The 19,490-nt window shown below is 48.2% G+C and overlaps 1 protein-coding gene across 1 annotated transcript in view; it reads left to right on the top strand.

The window, feature by feature from the left end:
• FRMPD3 (FERM and PDZ domain containing 3) overlaps nucleotides 1-19,100 on the top strand; it is a 50,698-nt gene extending 31,598 nt beyond the window's left edge. Inside the window, exons 13-15 of the mRNA XM_067548428.1 lie at nucleotides 8,113-8,257; nucleotides 11,334-12,182; nucleotides 14,183-19,100. Of these exons, the coding sequence (XP_067404529.1) occupies nucleotides 8,113-8,257; nucleotides 11,334-12,182; nucleotides 14,183-17,040 (3,852 nt within the window). The 3' untranslated portion in view covers nucleotides 17,041-19,100. The remainder of the gene's footprint in view (nucleotides 1-8,112; nucleotides 8,258-11,333; nucleotides 12,183-14,182) is intronic.
• Nucleotides 19,101-19,490: the final 390 nt, after the last annotated feature.

The following is a 19,490-nucleotide window of genomic DNA, read 5'->3' as shown; positions in this document are numbered from 1 at the left end:
AAATAGCAAGGCTGGTTAGTTCAATCCCAAGGAACTCTATCCTAGGTTTTCCATAGAAGGGTGGTAGTTGCCCTAAAAATAAGAGCATCAATCAGACAGACAGCTAATTAGATCCAAGGCTTTTTCTTTGAATTCAGATCTGACGTTCCTCTCCTTTCTCGCTACACTCATGATTTCATTGATCCATCACTTTCCATCAAAGCAATCATTACACTGGGTTTTGTCTCATTACAACTGTGTTTACAATAAACTTTTTTTGTGACACAGCCAATTTGTAGTTGGTTGGGTTTTATTGTATTAATTACTGAGATTAGCAAAGACATCCTGCTGTGCCTCTTTTAAAAATGTCTCCGATTTGTGCATCCAGCCAGAATGCCACCTGGGAACCAGCTAACCTCACAATGGCATCTGTGGGTTCAAAGGGTCCATCTTTTCCCAGTGGAAATTGCCATCTGGGCTGCATATTGTACCCAGCTCAGTTACACATCTGAGCTAGGAGCTAAGATGAGGTGCAGAAGCAGCCTGGGGGCTGGTGACTAGCCAAGCACAGTTCAATCAAAAACATCAGGCTAATTGACTTCATGTCTCTGAGCAGGGCCTGCAGCCAGCCTGCACTTAGCAAAGATCAAGACTTTACAAAGGAAAACAATGAAAAAATTAATTCAGAAAGATCCCTGGCCGCTACTGTGCCTGGAATCAGTATCTTGCAGGGGCCAGGGAATACTTCCATCGTGTAATGGAAATAAAAAGCCTTCCTCCAAGTACAGTCTATAGCTTTCTAATACTTCCATGACTGGGCTAACTCCTCCCCTCCTGCTACCCCAGACCTCCCTTATTCCTGTAAATGACAAAGCACGTGAACAAATGCAGTGCACATTGATGAACCTTCCCTAGTGTGTAGAATAATGCTGGGCCATATCCTGGAGAGGTCAGTAGAATGATGCTGGCTGACATCAGCTGAAGATTGGCCCATCCCCATTCCTACATGGGGCAGCTAGGCCTTCCTGCAGTGTAGTGTAAGATCATGCTGCTGCTCACCATGGCCATTCAGAACTTCGTGGTGGCAGCAGGGACAGAAGTCAGACCCTGCTTCTCCCAAAGCACAGGCTCAAAACACCTGATCTAAAGGAGACTCTCCACTAGAAGTACCGCACTCATAATACACAGTGGAACAGTTCTGATTCTGTCCAGTAGAGGGCATCAGTGCACATACACCCAGGCCTGCGCATGACAATACTATGATGACTTCATAGATCTTAAAATCAGACGGGGACAGAGATGGACTGAGTTTATTCACAAACATTGACACCAACATCTGTTTTACAGAAGCTACTAGTACAATTATAAAGGCTGGGCGGGCCAATCAGATATCAAGCAGGCCTTCCTGTTATGCGATGCACAGGCCTTTCTAGTGGTGATGCGGGGAGGAGTATGTGCGTAAGTAACAGGATCTGCTATTCTAAACTGCATGAATCCCATTAGTTTATTTGTTCTGAACCATGCTGAAAACTTTCCTTCTGGAGAGTGAGAGGACGATAGAGGAAGTCTCAGTCTTATGCTTGCAGTTGGGAGGAGCAGATGGAAATGCTGCTAACCAGAGTCTTTCTATTGCAACTAAAACAAGGCTCCCAACAATATGTGGTGTCAGAAGCAGAACACTGTGGATATTGCTGACTTCCCTGCACTCAAAATGGACTGGGAATTGGGCAGCCATCCAGAAACATGACAAAGATTCAAACAACTTGTGGAGCTGACATTTTCTGGACCACACAAAGCCAAATCTGAATAAGAAACAAATGCAGCTGTCTAAGACTGTGGACTGGGGCAAAAGCCAGAGGCACTTTCAGCATGCAGTCCGTTGGTGCAGAAGATTGGAAAGTACTGAGAACTTGCTTTGATAAATATAAAGCATATGCTATGCCAAAAAGAAACCCAGTTTTTGATAGTTAAAAGTTCCATAGGGAAGCACAAAGGAGTCAAAGACATTTGACTGGTCTGTAAGAACAATGATACCATATGGATGTTGATGGGACAGTGAGAGATCGTACAGCTGTTGGTGTAAAGAAGAGAGAAACTTCCTGTGTAGGAGCCATGCTTTCCCTAGAAAAAACTCTGAACATAGCTTGAGATAACGAACTCACAGAAGCCCAGCTAAAAACAGCAGCCTCTGGAATCAAGGTGAAGAACAATACTCACAGTTATACACTCATGGGGGTGCATACCCAAAGCCCCTGAAATTGTGCAGAAGCTGTCAGAAATAAGGCAGATTCCAAATCTGCTCTGCAAAAGCTGTCGCTGATCAAACTGTAATAAACAGAATGACTTTGCGAAGGCTGCAGATCATATGCAAACAAAGCCATGAGTCTTATTGATCAACAAATGACAGAGAATAATGTTCCTGGTCACAATGAGCTTTGAACTGATAGAGGCAGAGCTAATAATGCTTAAGGGGAAAAAAGGTCACCCACCAGTGAAGAATTGGCTGATGTCTTGTTAGGCCCAGATGCTTCAATTATTAGCTATAAACTTGATACTAGAAGTCATGTAAACCAGAGAATGTAAATTATGTATATTCAGGCAATATTCTATTGCAGCACATGAATACGCATCTCTCTGGCTATGGATGGACAGGGTAAAGTACAAGGTATGTGCAAATGAGAAAACAGATCAAGCTTAACTATGTTATTTTTTAAAGTTTATATTGTGGTTATGCCTGTTCATAGATTCATGGATTTAAAGCCAGAAGGGACCATCTTGACCTTCTAATTTGACCTCCTAAATAAAGCAGGCAGAAAATTTCTCCCAGTGATTTCCCCCATCAAGCCCCATCTCTTCTGACTGAGCAAAAGCATAACCTTTTGCAAGACATCCAATCTTGATTCAAATACATCAAATGATGAAGAATGCACCACATCCCTAGGGAAGCTGTTTCAAAAAACTGTCCCATATTTCCAAAGTGAATTTGTCTAATATTAACTTCCAGATCAAGCTGGTTGAAAAAGAAGAAAAATGTAATGGACATTTTCATTAAAAAATTCATTCTCTTTTTTTTTTCTTTAACATTTGAAATTTCAACAAAAACATTTAATTGAAAAATCAAAATGTGGAAAAATTCAGCTAACTCTGCTTCCAGACTCTGGATTTTGTTGTGCTTTTATCAGTGAGTTTAAAGAGCTCTTTAGCATTAGACATCCTTGCCTCATAAATGTACTTATAGTTAGGGATCGGGATGGTTGTTGAAATCTTTAATGAACTGAACTGGTGCTATCTGTAAATATAGCTGAGGTGATGAAGTTTGGAATTTTCAAAGGAATAGGATTATTCTGTTAAATGTGTGCTTCTTTATCTTGAGCCAACATTCATCCTAAAGGTGACATTGCACTGGCAAAAATCAGATGAATAATTTAGTTACAACATCCACAGAGAATATAATCCAGGGAAGGATAGACCAGGTGTGGTCAAGAGACTCACCATTGATACACCATTGATAAAGACCCCAGTCAAGGAACGGGCACACAGAACATGCCGGTCAGTGCACAGAAAATGGGCAGGTATGACACAAGCTGCCATGAAAAGTCAACAAGTGAAATGTTAAAATGGAATGGTCAGACATTAGAAGGAAGTAGCCTCGCATTGGAACCAGGGAGATGGCTCTCAGTCTCAGAATAGTTTTTAAGGGTGAGAAAGGATTTAATGTGAACGGAGACAAGATACGCCAGTATGAAGACACAAGGCACATGTGCCATGGTGATCAGAAAACAAAGACTCATGACATACTCTTTTGACATGGTGGATATTAGAAACTGACCAACTTGTCTCAAGACATGCAGTAGATTAAGCATCTAACCCTATTCAGCAAAGCAGTTAAGCATGTACTTATGTTCCATTTACTTCAATGAGACTTAAGCACTTGCTTAAAGTTAGCATGTACTTAAGTGTTTTGCTGATCAGAGACAGATTTAAGCACGTGCTTGAATGCTTTGCTGAACTGGGACTTAAAAGAACATGTCTATATAAAAGGACCGGTAATACCATATGATCTGCCACTCCAACAGACCACTGACACTGATTTGTTTATGTGGAACAACACTGTGTAAGTGTTGTTGATTTTTACAGTAGTAGTTAGGATAGCAGCAGCTCTGCAATAATCCAGAAAAGTTGATTTTCTAGACATGGAATACCTGGGGGAAAATAACTATCTTCGACAACACTCCTCTCTGTTCCTTACAGGACTTTGCCAAAGAGTGAGATTCTAAACCCATTGTGTTAAATCCATGTTATCCACAAAGAGAAAACAGTCAAAGTCATAAAACACAGCTCAGTTCCTTTATTATTATTGCTCAGCAGCTCAATTGAAAGCAGTTCAAAGCTAGTGCCACATAAATTCCCCAGCAACATTGATTGTAAATTGAACAACTGATTGTTCAGAATGGAAATTTCTCCTATTTATTCCCAAGTCTGATTTAACTAAGTATCTTTTTAACAACCCATTTACTTTGCATGCTTGGAATATATGATATAACCAAGTATCTTTTTAACAACTCATTCTCCTTGCAAGCTTGGAACATATAGACCAAAATTGCTAGGATTTTAAAGTATCTCTTCTTTGTCTCTCATTCATAATACCTTCTTTTTTCTTTTACCATCCCGGTTAAAGGGATAAGCAACTGGATCAAGTGTGACATTGTACAACTAACAATATAATTTAACATGCAATAAAAAAACGTTTACACTTGACCAATTGTAGAACGAAACCAGCACCAGTCATTTGCCTAAATGTCGTTATCGTTTAACAAAGCATTACTCAGCCCCCTTGCTAAGCTAGTAATGCTAATCGGTATTAAGACTTCTTGCTTTTAGAATAGTAATGCTATAGTCAGCTACAATGTGCATCTTACTAATTACCAAACAAAAACAGAGTAGCTGGGCTCACAGGAAGACCAGGCAAGGGACACTTAGCATGTGTAATCCTCATACATTCTGCTCTTTGGTTATCAATTTTCTGTAGGAAGTGCCAATTTCTGTTGATCACAGAATCACTCAGAACCAAATCCTGTTTCATTCCTGACAGCATATACAGATAGGGCTTCTCTGACAAAGCTGCGTTGTAGAGATTGTGGACAATCTGTCTCTCTGATTCATATAGTGGAATTGTCCAAAAATCAGAATATTCTGGTTTTAGTAGCAAAAACATTTTATGCTGGATTCTCCACTGCCTCTGACCTTCACTTGCTGCAAAGGAGTGAGGAGGCCTCAGGGAACTGGTTATCCAGCCCTGGCATCTCTCTGGATGGTGTTGGTGGCCTGTGAGATACAGGAGTTCAGATTGGATGATTTGGGGGTCCCGTCTGCCCTTAACCTTGGTCACACGATGTCTAGAATCTGTCCTCTGAACAAACCAGAATCTGGCTTTTGAATTTAATTTTAAATGAATTTACTGTGTTATCCTCTCCCTAAGCACCGTCAGGTATGGACAGTTGCTTCTCTGGCCTCTGTCAGGTTTTATCCCTTCATTTCTTGTTAGCTCTCAGATTACTATTGCTGCAGACTGGAAAAAACAAATGCCCCCCTTCCTTTGACAGATAGCTTCAAAAACCTGGGACATCTGCAGCATGGAGAAAAGGGACTAGCCTCGAGCACAAATCTGAACACATGGGCTACTTTTTATCACTTCCGCTGACGCTAGGAGCTGGGTTAAAAGAGGCAGTATTTATTCCTCACAAGCACATGGAGAGTCTAGATCCTGTGAGCTCTCCTTTGTGTTGTCCGATGCAGCCACTCATTTCCTTGTTTCTCTTGTTACTCTCTAGCTATTTTCTCTTTGATTCGTGTAATCTTGGTTTCAGTGTCTATTTGTGAACACAATAAAAATACGTTTTAGAGGGGGAAAAACATAAAGCATGCTGGTGGCAAAGATCCCTGTTGGAGCCTATTTGGAACAAGCCAACTGGCAGCTGTGAATCAACAGCTCGGCTGCTGGTGAGACAACTTCTTTACTCAGTACTCTCAGCCCTTTACACCTGAAGCAGTGAATGTCAGTCAGGTGCAAGCATAGCTGAGAGGTAAACAGCAATATCTATTCTATCCCTAAGGGCTGATGGTTTCCTACCAAGGAATACTGCATTGCTTAGGCCAGGTTGGAGGGGACAAAGGTGTGTATAAATAACTAAGGCCAGGTCATCACTGGCCAGGAAGAGATGGCATTTCCTTCCTAGCCAACCCAAGACATTACAAAGTGAACATTGTTATGACAAATCTGCTGAAGCATGCTGAGCTCTAGTCTGAAACAAAACTGTGAGTATTAGAACCCTTCTGTTATTATGACACAGGCAAATATCCCCCACACTGGATGGACTTAATTATCTTCACAATCATCTTCTGCTTGCTTTGGAGAGAAGCATTGAAGCTGCTGTTGCTGCTATCCCTACGCTGCCACAATACAAGCTCTGAGAAGATGATAACCATGAGACTGGTGCTTCCAAAGCCTGCATCTCCTCTCACATTCACAGCTTGTGAACCACAAGAGTAGCAAATACCAGTCAACACTCCCAATAGCTCCTCTGGGAGCTCCATGGACTTCTCTGCATCTGAAGCCATCCACTTCCAAAAACGGCCAAGCCGTCAATCTAGTTTTGGGTTTGTCTCTGAGAGGCAGTATGGTCTAGTGGATAGGGCACTGAACTGGGATTCAGGAAACCTTGGCTTTCAGCTGAGCTCAACCACTAACCCTCTGTGTGACCTTGGCAAATCACCTCTCCCCACTCTTTGTCAGTCTTTGTCTAATTAGATTGTACACTTGGGGGACGGGATTTTCTCTTACCTTGTGTGTGAATAGTGCTTAGGACAACAGAGCCCCACAATTGAATTGGGTCCTCTGGAGCCGAACTGAAATATGAATAATAATCAGCTAGATTCACAGCTATCCCTAAAATACCAAGTCATCTCAGACATGAGCTGTTTATGTCTCATTGCAAATACCTGAGATGGTCATGCTCTTAGCTTATATGTTACTTTTTTCACTGTCAGTGGCCTTTTAGTACTGTTACTTATTACTTAAGGCTTTTCTCATGTTGTGAAGTGTTGCTCTCATTTGCACTGCTCTCAGTTTCGTACACATTAAACTCCTTGAACCACACCCTTCTAGAGAAATTAAGTTTCTGTGGACTGGGTAGTCATAGACACTGTCTGTATGGGAGGGTCTGCCCTGATTCCAGCCATCAAACACCAGCCACAGTGTAGCTGCACCTGTGCAAACCCCTAATACATACAGGCAGACACTACTGCATCAGCAGAGCTGCTTGAAATCGAGGTAAGTTGCACCAGGGCAAATACCTGCTTTGCCTCTCTACCCAAGGGGTGTACAGCTTTGCCGTGACTGATCACTGATGCCAGGAACTAGGGCAAATCCCCTTACATTTGCAGATGGAAATAAAGTCTACTCCTAACAACAGCCTCTTCCTAGTGTGATTAAAACAGGATGATGGGAGGGAGGGGAAGAATGGTGATGGTAACAATTTTACCATATCAAGATTGCAGGGGCTATATTTTATACATACAGTACCTGCGATTGTGTCTGATTTTTCCCTTAAAGCAGGGATTAAAACCCTTTCATAGCATGAGAATAAACAAAATGACACACTTGCTCCTAAGGCAGGGATTTAACTTTCCATATGGTTAGAAGTAAATCTATGCCATAGGTTAGGAGTTGGGAGGAGTTAATAATTCACCCTTCCTGAAGTTTCATTGTTGGGAGCTCACGTTTCTTCAGATCCCTCTAGGTCCCCGTGACTTTGTTTTAACACTGGGAGGTATAGGCAGAGTTAGATTTAAGTGAAAGCTTGAACCTGGTATTTCTGTTTGGGGCTAAGGAAGCGGCATTCTTCACCCCATTATACAGCCAAATTGTGTTTCCTGGGTCACTGGTTTCTTTTCTGTGGATCTGTGTGGCAGTGCCATGGCATGGGTGGAAATGGGGAGCATTCCCATCCCACCTGGAAAGAACGCAATCCAGTGTAGGACTCACAAACACAGTCCCCTTTGGCGCACTCTGCTTCATTTGTGTATCAACTGAAACCCATTGCCCTTATTTGCTTTTCCTTTTTTCCTTTCCAGCCACTGGTGCTGCTGATGGAGTGGCCAGAAGCCACCAACTTTGCTTGCCTGATAGCAGGCTACTGTCGCCTCCTGGTGGACACCAAGAAGATGATCTTCTCTAGGCCGGCCAGCCAGCCACCGCCTCCTCAGATTACCAAGGCAGGTACGTTTCAGCCTCTGTTTTTGTGCCCCCTGCCCCACTACTTAGCACAGTTAAGAAAGGAGATAGATTCCTTCTGAACCCTCATCTCTGCATTGGGATGAAAGCAAAACCAACAGGGGCCCTTTCAACACGGCAGGCAGCATTGGGTAGCAGTAAAACGCAGGGTTTCACAACACAGAGATTCTAGCTCTGAGTATACCACTGACTTCTTATGTGCCCTGGGGCAAATCACTTAATTCTCGGTTCTGCAGTCTGTGCAAAGATAATAATAATTATACCCCCACCTCTCGTCACACGCAAAGCAGTATTAGTATTGTAATATCAGGTCCACATGGCAGGTCTAAGCTGGCTCAGCACAAAGCTGTCATTTATAAAGACTTAATGCCACGAGCAAAAATCAGCTCTGGATCCCCACAGCCCAGCTTGCCATGTTCCCGCAGAGACAATGTGCAGACATGGTGACTCACAAGCCATGAGTTTGGCAGGGTTCTTCGCCTACGAGATAGTCCTCAGCATCTGTGCAGAACAAAGGGTCCGTACTTGGGAATGTTTTCCTGCTGCCTTTGCTATCTGCGGAGATCTTGGTTCAGACACACTCACATCTTCCAGTGGGTGTTTGAGGCACCGCGCTGGGGTTTCTGGCACTGCAGCTCCTGTGCGTTAGAGCTGAAGGAGCCTGGCCAAGATTCCCAAAAGTGACTCGTGATTTTGGATGCCTTGATTTTGAGATGTCCAGCCTGAGATCCGTAGAGAGGCCTGGATTTCAGGGGGTGAGTGCTCAGCACATCTGGAAATCATGCCACCTTTAAAGTGGACTCACGTTGGACACCCAAAATCACTAGTCGCTTTTGGAAATCTTGGCCCATGCAGGCGGCACCAGTACAGAGTGTAGAAGCAACATTAACCAGGCAAGGAGATTCTTCCTTGCTGAGATGTACATGGGGTTCCACGACTCCATTTGAGATGGGGCCAGTCAACGCTACCTTAAAGGGTCAGTACCCCGTCACAGGGCCCTATTCTGTAACTGAAACAAATGTGTTCAGGGCAGATCCAGCCCCTTCCTGTGCAGCTACAAAGGATCCAGTGTCATGCTGCACGGGGACAGGATTGGGGAGCTTGTTCTGTGTCTTCATGCAGCTGGATTTGGGGGGTGGGACAGGAAAAGAACTGGAAGAAGGCAACACATCGATGGCTGTTTGGATCCAACAGCCATTTTCCCCTGTAGCATTGCGACACAGGAGCGTTAGGGGCTGTTGCATTCTCTTGGCTACAATAAAAGCCCCGCTGGCCGCAGGGTGAAATTCTTTCCCCTTCAGTTCCACTGGAACCTGACACACCAGCCCAGCTGGCCAGGTTTGGTACAGAAGGGGTGGATTTAGTTCACAAAGGCAAGTGAGACCCCTTTAGGAGAACATGTCTCTGCTGGAGGGATCAGAGAGCCCCAGTGGGGTGAGTCAGATTACCTGGGCTCTGAATTTCCAGGCTGCAATCAATCAGCCTGTGCCAAAATCTGAACCGCAAAATCAAGCCCTGGTTTCCACTCTTTGCCTGGGAGAGGAGCACATCCGTCTTCCCTGAAGCCCACTGAAGTCTCCTGGGGAACTGCAGCCGTTTTTAGGAGTGAGTACCCTGTACTGGCATTATCAGTTAAATCCATCTCCCTTTGATGCCGTCCAGCAGATCAGCTGCCCTCAACAGGAGCCAGTACATTCTGCTGCAGAACTGTGCAGCCAGGTCATGTGCTTGCCCCATGAAAATCCTTAGCAAAGCTGCTGTTAACACTAGTGGTGACAGCTGATCGCTCGGCTGCTTGCCAGCTCCTCCTTACCTCCCAGCCCAAAAACATACACAGCTGGATCACAGAAGGGATTAGAATACGCAGTAAATGTCCCCTCCCTGCCCCCAGCATTCCCTGGTAGCAAATGGGCTCTGGCTCAGCAACATGGGCAGGTGGCTAGTGCCCTGTACTACTCCACAAGCAACCTGAGCTCAGTTCCTGAATCCAGTCTCCTGCTTGCCCCATGCTGAGAGGTCTGCCAGGGCAGCAGGGTGCTCAGCCCTGAGACGGGGAGGCTGGGGCAGAAGGAGTGCCTGGCATTGCTTTGCAGTACTGCACTATGGTCACTTCAGGAACAGTGACGATGTAGGCGGAAGTCAGGGGGCTGTGATGTAGGGACCTACAGACAGGTCTGAAGCAGAGGGTTGCTCCCTCCTGTACAATGGGTCACACTCCCATACAGACAAGTTTTGTCACTTTAGCATTTCACCCCATCTGTTCACTTGAAACCAGACCTGGAGGTTGCCCACTTCAAGATGGAAGGGGATAGTTCAGGCTCCATGGCCCATTCGGTCCTCCCCACTCTGTTGAGCCTTCCAAAGAGGCAGCTGGCTTTGACCTGGAAGTGAAAGGTTCTGTCACCCGTCACTAGTCCTCAGAGACTTGCCGTTCCTAAGAGAAGAGGGATTCATGATGGAGGAGTTGCTATTTAGCTACACAAATCTAGCCCTTGGCTACTGATGTGTCCATTTAAAATACATATATTTTGTTGGGGTTTTTACATTGCAGGTGATGAGCAGTTTAATGAGCAGTTCTTTCTGCTGGGGTCGCTGCCCACCTGTTTCTCTTGCTATTACCCGGCACAGAAATGATACTTTTATGCATGTCCAGGAGCTGTCTATAAATTCTCTTAGCCGACCAAATGCTGGCGAATGTGCTAAAGGCGGGTGCTGGGAAGACTGTAGTAGCTGGGCTGGGCAATGTGCTAGATGTGTTGCTGGTCAGCATCTCAGCCGAGCTGGGAAAAGCTCTTGACACACTGCGTGGGAGGGCACCAGCTGGGCTGGGCTTGGGAAGCGGGTGTGTTGCAGTAGAACAATCAGCTTTGTGCAGGTGTACAACATGGTGCTGCTGTATATTCCAAGTCCACTCGGCCGTCCCAAGGATTTGAATGCAGTAGATAGCCTAGCAGGAGGCAGGGGTGTGTTGGTGGCTCCCCAGGGTGCATGATGGATTTCCTGACCGTCCCTTCCTTCTCGTGGGTGCTGCTCTAATGTGATGATTGTTATTTTGGTTTAGATTACATCAACACACACCACATCCACAGGCCGAGTGCAGCGGGGCACTCGGGAAAGAAAGAGAGCGGGTTCTTGGGTGGCACTGCCTCCAGCCCTGGGGAATCCAGCCCTCGAGTTCCCAAGGCATCGGACTCGGAGCTCGTCAGCTTTTGTTACCTGCACATGCGGGAGCAGAGGAAGCAGAGAGAAAACAGGACGGACATCAATGAAAACCTGATCTTCTTTGAGGAAACCAGGCCCAGGACCAAATCCGACCCCACTTCCAAAAGCTCCGGCCAAGGCTATGACGGTGCTGCCAACGCGTACAACCCGGATGGCCTTGACCGGGACCACCAGGCAAGTAGGGCAAGGGCCAACACCATGGACAACCACATGAGGAACAACGCCGTGCACGTCTACTGTAACTCCTGCAAAGCTCAAATCAAGAGTCGGCTGGCCTCTCGGAAAGGCGGCAAGCCCGGCAGCTCCCACGACAACATGGTAGACTTGATGTCCCTCCCACCTCCAGGGAGTGATGAGGAAGAGGACGAGACCACTTCCCTGCTCCCTGCTATCGCTGCCCCACCTCCTGGCTTTCGAGATAACAGCTCTGACGAGGATGACCCCAAGCGCAGGGCGGCCGTGCAGAGCCAGGAGCAGGGCCGGCACCTCTGCGGCATCCTGTATGACGAGATCCCAGTGACACTGATAGACAGCGTCCAAACACGGACAGTCCGAGACCATGCCCAGGAGCTGGACGATGCCCTGGTGTCCACCCTGCAGGCTCTGGAAGCCCTGGCTGCTTCAGAGGATTGTCCGCACCCCCAGCCACAACAGACAGCAGGTAGTGGAGTAGGCAGAGCGTCTGGGGGTGAGTCCCCTCCCTCCCCTCTCATCCTTGCCTCTCTCTCCTCCCTCTGTCTCTGTCTAAGCTGTGATTCGTATTTGGAGGGGATTCTGGATGCAAGAGCCACATCCTGGAACTTGTGCAAAGGGGGAGCAGCCAGGTGGGTGCCAGGAAGCATTTTGGGGGCTGGAGGATGGAATCCTCCTCTCTCTGCACTGGGGAGTGACAGCAGAGCTGCCAGCCAGCCTCAGGGCTGCCACAGTCCCCATGGCTGGTGTGCTTCCTCCCTGCAGCTGGGATCCACCCAGCCGCCTGCACCCCAAAAGCCCTGTAAAGCAGAGCTCTGACATGCAGGGTGTGCCCTGGGATGTGTGGGGTCCCCCAATCCTGTCCCCCCCTCTCTGTGATGTACCCACTCTGATGCTGCTGAGACAGCAGTGGAGGAGGGGGAAGGATTTGTCTCTAAGCGGGTAAGAGCTGAAGGGTCTTCAACACACTGCTGGAACGATCAGGCAACCTGGGGAATTCCCTCCAGACAGTGCAAGGTTGGTGGTGGTCCCAGTGACTTGTTAATCTGTGACCTCTGTAACCAATAACAGCACAGCCAGTGGATGCTGGCCAAATGGCCAGTACTCCAACATGCTCCTCAACGAAACTCAGCATGATGTTCCACTGCAAACAGCTGCTGGCTGCAGCGTGTGGCAATTAAAGCAGCATTGCTGCCCTCCCTTCCCCAAGGAAATTGTGAAAGGGGCTGGGCTGAGAGCTCTTGGGCTATCGGTCCGTCACAGCGAGAGCTCCCCTCCCCAGACGCTCTCCCAGGCTGGAAGGAGAGTTCTGTCTGCACAGCACAGCACAGCACATCCACTCCCTCAGGGAAGCAATCAGTGTCAGCTGTGATGGGGACACCTGTCCACTGTGAACTGGAATAAGACCCAAGTTGATTTCACACAAGCCAACAAACAATGGTCAGATGTTAGTGACTTTCTGTCACCAGTGACTTGGTTTGGATTTGAACCAGTGACCTAGAAATGAAAGACTCCACAACCCCGTATCAGGGCCTTCAGACACCCACACCAACTTCCCTCGCACCCAAGGCTGATGTCAGAGACTGGGTGTCCTGTAGAGATGACGCCATCACTCTCCAGTACACTGCAGCATCTTCCTTGTTCATAATGAAGAAGGGAAGGAGATCCTGGCTGGCAGGATGCAGGAATGTCCTGGTTACCCTGCGCCTGTTTCTGGCAAGCTTTGTTATAACCACTGCCCCTCATGCATAGGATGTGAGAGTGCAACTGCTTTGGAAATCTGCGGCCCACTCCTTCCCCAGAACAAAACATTCAGCCAACCTCTCCCAAGGCAGCTCTTGCCTTTGGGTGAAGCAGACCCAAAACATGCCTCTTTTTATTTGACTGCTGTGCACAGACCAGATCAATGCTGCGGAACAAACTCATGCCTGGGGTAACCCCACTGGGCGTTCACAGGGTTATCCTGTACTGATAGATTCTGCAGTTGTAAGCCACCTTGGCCATGTGTTGCCAGTTGGATTCCTCCAGGTTGAGTAAAGCAGGTGATCGCACTAACCGAGAGGCCTGTCTCCAGCCGCATTGTTATTGCCAGGTTTCCCTGACTGCATGAGACGACTCCCCGTGGCTCTGCTATTCCTAGTGCTGGAATCCTTCCCAGGGCCTCTTTCCAGGTTAAATGCTCTTGTTGAACTGAGTTAGCAAGCCAGAGTGAAGCTGGCAATCAGTCTGTTAGACTTGCCCGGACATGATTCCCATTCACCTGTAGAGGCGTTGCCCGGAGCAGGTGAGCCAGTCAAGACCTTTCCAAGCCCCAGCAGCACTTCTCCTGGAGATGTTGGCGGGAGTAGGGAACTGAGGTTCCTCTGCTGAAATTCTCTCTCCTCGGGTGGGTGCTGTGGTCTCCAAGACTCTCCTCCCCTGTCTGCCTTGCTGTCTCCCCAAGGCAGTGGGGAGGCCTGAGCATAACGTCCCCATATGCCTCTTGTGTTTTCTCAGGTCTGATTGTTCTGGCTGCCATCACGCCCGAGTCATCCTTGGACTCTGGCCACGAAACCAACTCCTCGGAGCTAACCGATGTCTCAGAGATGGTCTCGGCCATGAAGCAGCACCAGAACGCTGCCTACTTCCTGGCCCAGCACATCAACAAAGAAAACCTGCTTGCCAGGAAGGACCTTCCCTTCCGAATCCAGAGCTGTGCTGCTCAAGCTGTCCTCACCTCGCCATACCTGCTGGGGCGCCAGGAGTCAGGCCCTTCCCTGAAGCCAGCTTTCACTAACCAGCCCCCCAGACTCGCTTGCAGCAGCAGTAAACAGGAGCAGCAGCACGGAGAGCAGAGTTACACCTTGGCTATCCAGCCAGTGCGTTCACCGCAGCTGAACGAGCAGAAGAACAGGGGCGTGATCTTGCCAGGCTCTGAATGCAAAGGCCCCAGCCACTCAAAAGCAGCCTTTGAAGTGGCATTGCACGCTGCAGCTGCCTTGAGCGGAGAACAGGTGCAGGATCTACGGGAGAAGATGCCCAAAGAGGTCCGGCTGAGCCCTAAATTTACCCTCGATCCTAAGGGTGAAATAACTCCTGCCATCATTTCAGCTGCTCTGCAGCACATGGTGAGCAGCAAAGACTCACCTTCCCAAGAGGCAGCCATGGTGGCTAGTCCTCAAGTAGACAGGCGTGCCAATGGGAGCAGCAGCTGTGTGCCTCCCAGTAGCAAGCATTTAAAATTTAAAGAGAATCAGCCAGCTGTGGAGACTTTGTGTAAATGTCAACAGCAGCTGCAAGGCGAAGCCTCTCTGAATCCAAAAGAGCCTCATGGCAGTAGGGGCGATGTTTTCCAGCCCTCCCCTGTGCGTGCTGAGAAGCAGCACACCAAGACTTTTCCTTCAAAGAGCTACCAGCAGAAAGTGAGCGGAGACCCTGGAGGGAAGCCGGCAAGCGGGGAGCCAGGTCAGAAGGCAAGAGGAGATGCTTCTAACCCCACCTACCAAAAACATACAGGTCCTTCAACCCAAGGGGAGAAAATGCAGCATGAAAGTTGTGCCAAAAGTTTAAAAGCAGAAAGTAGCAGTCTGCACTCTCCGTCCACCAGTGGCACTTCCAGGAGCACCAGTGAAGATCCCAAAGGGCAGATCCAGCTGGTGCCCAGACCTGAGGGCCTGCCGATTAGCACAGTGCCTTCCAAGAAAGCAGAAAAGGTCCCAGAGGTGACCCAGCAGGATGCTGATGTTCCAGCTAAACCCAAAGCCCCAAAAGCCCCCTTTAGGTTGAGGAAGCTGTTTTCTGCTACCTTCCCGACACGGCTTAAAAAGGAGACGGACGAGCGACAAGCCCAGCTGCAGAAGGTGAAGCAGTACGAGCTGGAATTCCTGGAAGAGCTGCTCAAGCCAAAGACCAAAGGTGATCTTCCGCCACCAGAATACCTGCACCCACCTGTGCCTGGGCGCTGCAGCTGTCAGCTGAAGAGCAGCCCCGTGCAGAAAGTCCCTGGGATGTCCAGGGAGCAGAGGCGCAGCTGCGACTGCAAGCGGATCTGCAGAGGGGTGAGACCGCACCCCAACCAGTTAGCAGCACCGGAGCTGGAGAGGCGAGGGAGGGAGAAGGCCCCTGACAACCAGAAGCAGGCAGAAGCAGGTAGGCTTACAAGCATGAGCAGCCCTTCTAAGGGCAAGCGGATACGATCCACAAGCTTAGAGTCCAGGGACTACCGGTCAGATCCGGAGAATGGCATGTCTTGTTTGACAACGTGCACCTCCCGGGGAGAATGCATGGGGGCACCGCACTACAAGAAGCTGATGCGCCGCTACAGCATCAGTGAAATAGACCAGACTGACCAAACATCTCTCTCCTCTGACATCTACCAGAACACCTGTCCGGCCAAGCAGAAAGGCCTGCAGAGCGAGGGTGACCCCGGGACCCACAGCTCTGAGCCAAAGAGCAAGATCCAGGAGTCCCCAAGAACAGGTGACCCATCTTACGTTCACGTAGCACAAGAGACGAAGAGCCAGAAGGGCTCTGCGGCTTTCTCCATCCAGGAGGAGATGTACCCTACTCACACCGTGCTGCCAGAGGAAGACATGGAGGACAAGAAGTGCTGCTCCATCCGGTATTGCTTCTACTATAGGAAGTGCGACGTGGCAGATGACGGGAGCGAGAAGGACGAGCTCTCCTATTCCATCCCCATGCAGATCCTGCCAGGTATGAAGCTAGACAATCAGATGGTCCCAGTAATGAGCAGGACCCTTCAGGTCCTGGATGCCACTGCCTGCAGCAGCCCTGATGACAGCCAGACCCAGGAGATAGACTTGAGGACCTCCACCTTTGAGGGTAGCCTGGCTAAGGTCCATGCCCTTCGAGGCCATGCCTACGCATTGCCAGATGGGTTCCTGGCAGTGCAGTTGGACACTAACGAGCTTCTGACCATCCTAAGGCAGTGCGTGGTGAGCCCTGAAGTTCGGGACTGCAAACCCTACATCTCCCAGCTCGCCGAGTACAAGCAAGAGCTTGCCCTGAAGTTCAAAGAGTTCAGGGCCTCCTGCCGCAGGGTGGCAGCTGTGGACAAGAGCCCGACACACATGCTTTCAGCAATCACAAGCAGCTTCCAGGTGCTGAGCAGCCTCATTGAGACCTTCGTGAGGCTAGTGTACATTGTGCGCTCCGAGTCCCAGCGCCAGGAGCTGCTGACCAAGGTGGAGGAGGTGGTGCGGAACTATACCTTCTTGCTGAGGGCGGCAGAGGAGTCGACGGCCAGAATGCTGAGTCATCACCAGGCAGCAGAGCAGCAGTCCCGCCAGTCGGCCACAGTTGCGACTGTTATGAGCACATTCACGCGCTCCTTAAAGACACTGATCAATAAGTAAGCTGGCTACAGAACCAAACGAGCCAATGTACGCCAAGCTGCTTGTCAGTGGTTCTTGCATCCCATCAGTGTAGTGAGAGTGTGTCCGAAGGGAAAGCCTGTTTCTAATGGGCTTCCAGGGGCAAAGACGTTCTTTACTTCTCTGTGGAGTGATTAGCTGCATTGGTGGAGTTTGAAGGGGAAACTTAAGTCCTATAATTAACCATCTGCAAACCTGTCAATGGGCTCCAGGTGGCCACTCTGCATGCTCTCCCATGCTGTCTTGTCAGCGACCTTACCTGGGAGATGTAGCAATTCACTCCCCATGTTAGTTTGCTTTCATTTGGTTCTGGGCCTCCCCTATGCAGATAGCTGACACATTTTACTTTATCCTGGTGCACTGTGCCAGTCTGCGAGTAGGAACTGAGCTGAGACCCACCAGCTTCACTTGGGCCAGAGCCTGCTTGGATCCAAGCCACTGTCTTGCCACGTAAACAGTTTTTATGACTCCAGAGACCCTCAGACTACAAGGGCTGCCCTCAGTTAGCAGCAGAAAGGGTCTTAAATATAAAAGTCCCCAACGCCACATAAGGTAGTCATGAGGTGGGGAGATCCTGATGCAGGGAGTTGGGGCACCCTAGCAGATTTCAGAATGCCAGCCCAGATGTGCACGCACTTGCTCTGGTCATAGGCACTAACTAGTGCAAAGTAGCATCCCAGGGTTACAACCTGATGCATCCAAGCAGCGTGTCTTTTCCTTCTTTGGCTGGATGGATATAGCTGAGTTAAAGGATGGGGAACCCAGCCTGCTCCACAATTATAACAAGCCACAGGCTGAGCTAGCAGCTCTGGTAGACTTCCTTCATCCACCACTCCAGATGCTGTGGGGGCTCAGTCCTAGCCCTCTCTCCACAGCCATGTGGGACAATGTGGTAAGTGACCACCAGAGAATAAACCCAATTTGCTTTCGCTTATGGCATCAGATTGGAATTCAAGAGCCGTTCTGGAACAGACACACACGGGCTCTCCCTCTTGAGCCAGTCATCCCCACCTGCCTGCTGTTTGAGGTGGGGGGATCCTGGAAACTCTCTTACTATCTCCACTGGATTGATTGCCAAGAGAAGTAGTTTTTAGCATTTAGGTTTTTTCCTTCCAGACGTATGGTGAAATGGTGCCTAACTGCTTTCCATCATCCCTGACACCCCGCCCCCCAACCTAGCGTCTGCACCTAATGAATCAGAGCGCCTTAACTGGTGTGTCAATGCACCTCCCTCTCCTCCAAAACAAAGTCGAGGGGAAACCCCACGTTTCTGCATCCACCCTAACCACACTACCAACTCTGCCTCATGCGCATGTGAAGAGAACAGGCCATGGAGGGATCCCTGAGTTGCTGTGTTTTACAGCATATGCGGCCAAGTCTAAAAGAAAGAGAAATTAGATTGGCTAGTGAGGGCTAGTGCTGGAAACGAGGTGGGTTTGTAAAGTCAGGCAGATGCCCCATCACTTGTAGAGTGCAAGGAGATGATCAGGGATCTCAATCCAATGGATCACCTCCCATCTCTATTTTTTTATATGAGACACACATTCGAAATCTCTTGTTTTCCATACAAGTTATGGAAATGCACAACGTGCTTTTAACACCTTTTAACCTTTACCTAGTGCAATAATGTTCCCTGGCCCACAGCTTGTACCAGTCTTTGGCCATTACCATCAGCAAGGAAGGGGGGGATCTTGCTATAAGGACAGAGCAACCTCTTGCCTCCTGCTTTCAAGAACCGTGTAGCAAATATACACTGGAATAGCCAAAGCAGAGTTCAGTCCATGGCAGTTGATGCCTTTTACAATCCTGAAAGCCAACAGGGAGCCTCCCCATCCATTATGTACTAAGAAACGGAGAGTTTCCTTGAGCTTCCCATCAAGCCTATACCATTCCTCCATAAATCTCTCAACCTAATAGAGAGGAGACTTTTTTATTGTCTGTATATAGTATATATAAATAAATAGATCTATATATAAATTATATATATACAAATTTATGTCTTGTTTTACAAACAAGAAAGATTAAATATATTAATCTTAATATCCAAACTCTCGCATTTTGTGTCTGTTTTTAGGACTGTGAATATGTATTATTATTATTATTTACACACAGCGCTGTTTGCAAGCATCGACGCTTACATCCCCATCACCGAAAGGCAGCCACCTCTGGAGTGGAAAGCAGTATCTATTTACAACACACAGAGCACCACACTGCACACTGGTTTTAGGGTCAGGAAATCAAGGAAACTAAGCAACTAAAAGTGAAGGATGATCGTAATGACATACCCACATTGAAATTTAAACAGGACACTGGAATTAACACCCTTTATGAAAGGTATGAAGGGATCTTTAATGGCCACCAATGGTCAGGGCCTTGGTTTTATGTCTCATCTGAAAGACACCACCTCCAGCAATGCAGCACGCTCTAATACT

The sequence above is a fragment of the Emydura macquarii genome, unplaced genomic scaffold (assembly GCF_026122565.2).
Source record: "Emydura macquarii macquarii isolate MOO-44397 ecotype Brisbane River unplaced genomic scaffold, CSIRO-AGI_Emac_v2 contig_1253, whole genome shotgun sequence".
In the NCBI taxonomy this organism is placed as follows: Eukaryota; Metazoa; Chordata; order Testudines; family Chelidae; genus Emydura; species Emydura macquarii.
The sequence above is the reverse complement of the archived record's forward strand: the minus strand, read 5'-3'. Positions and strand labels throughout refer to the sequence as shown.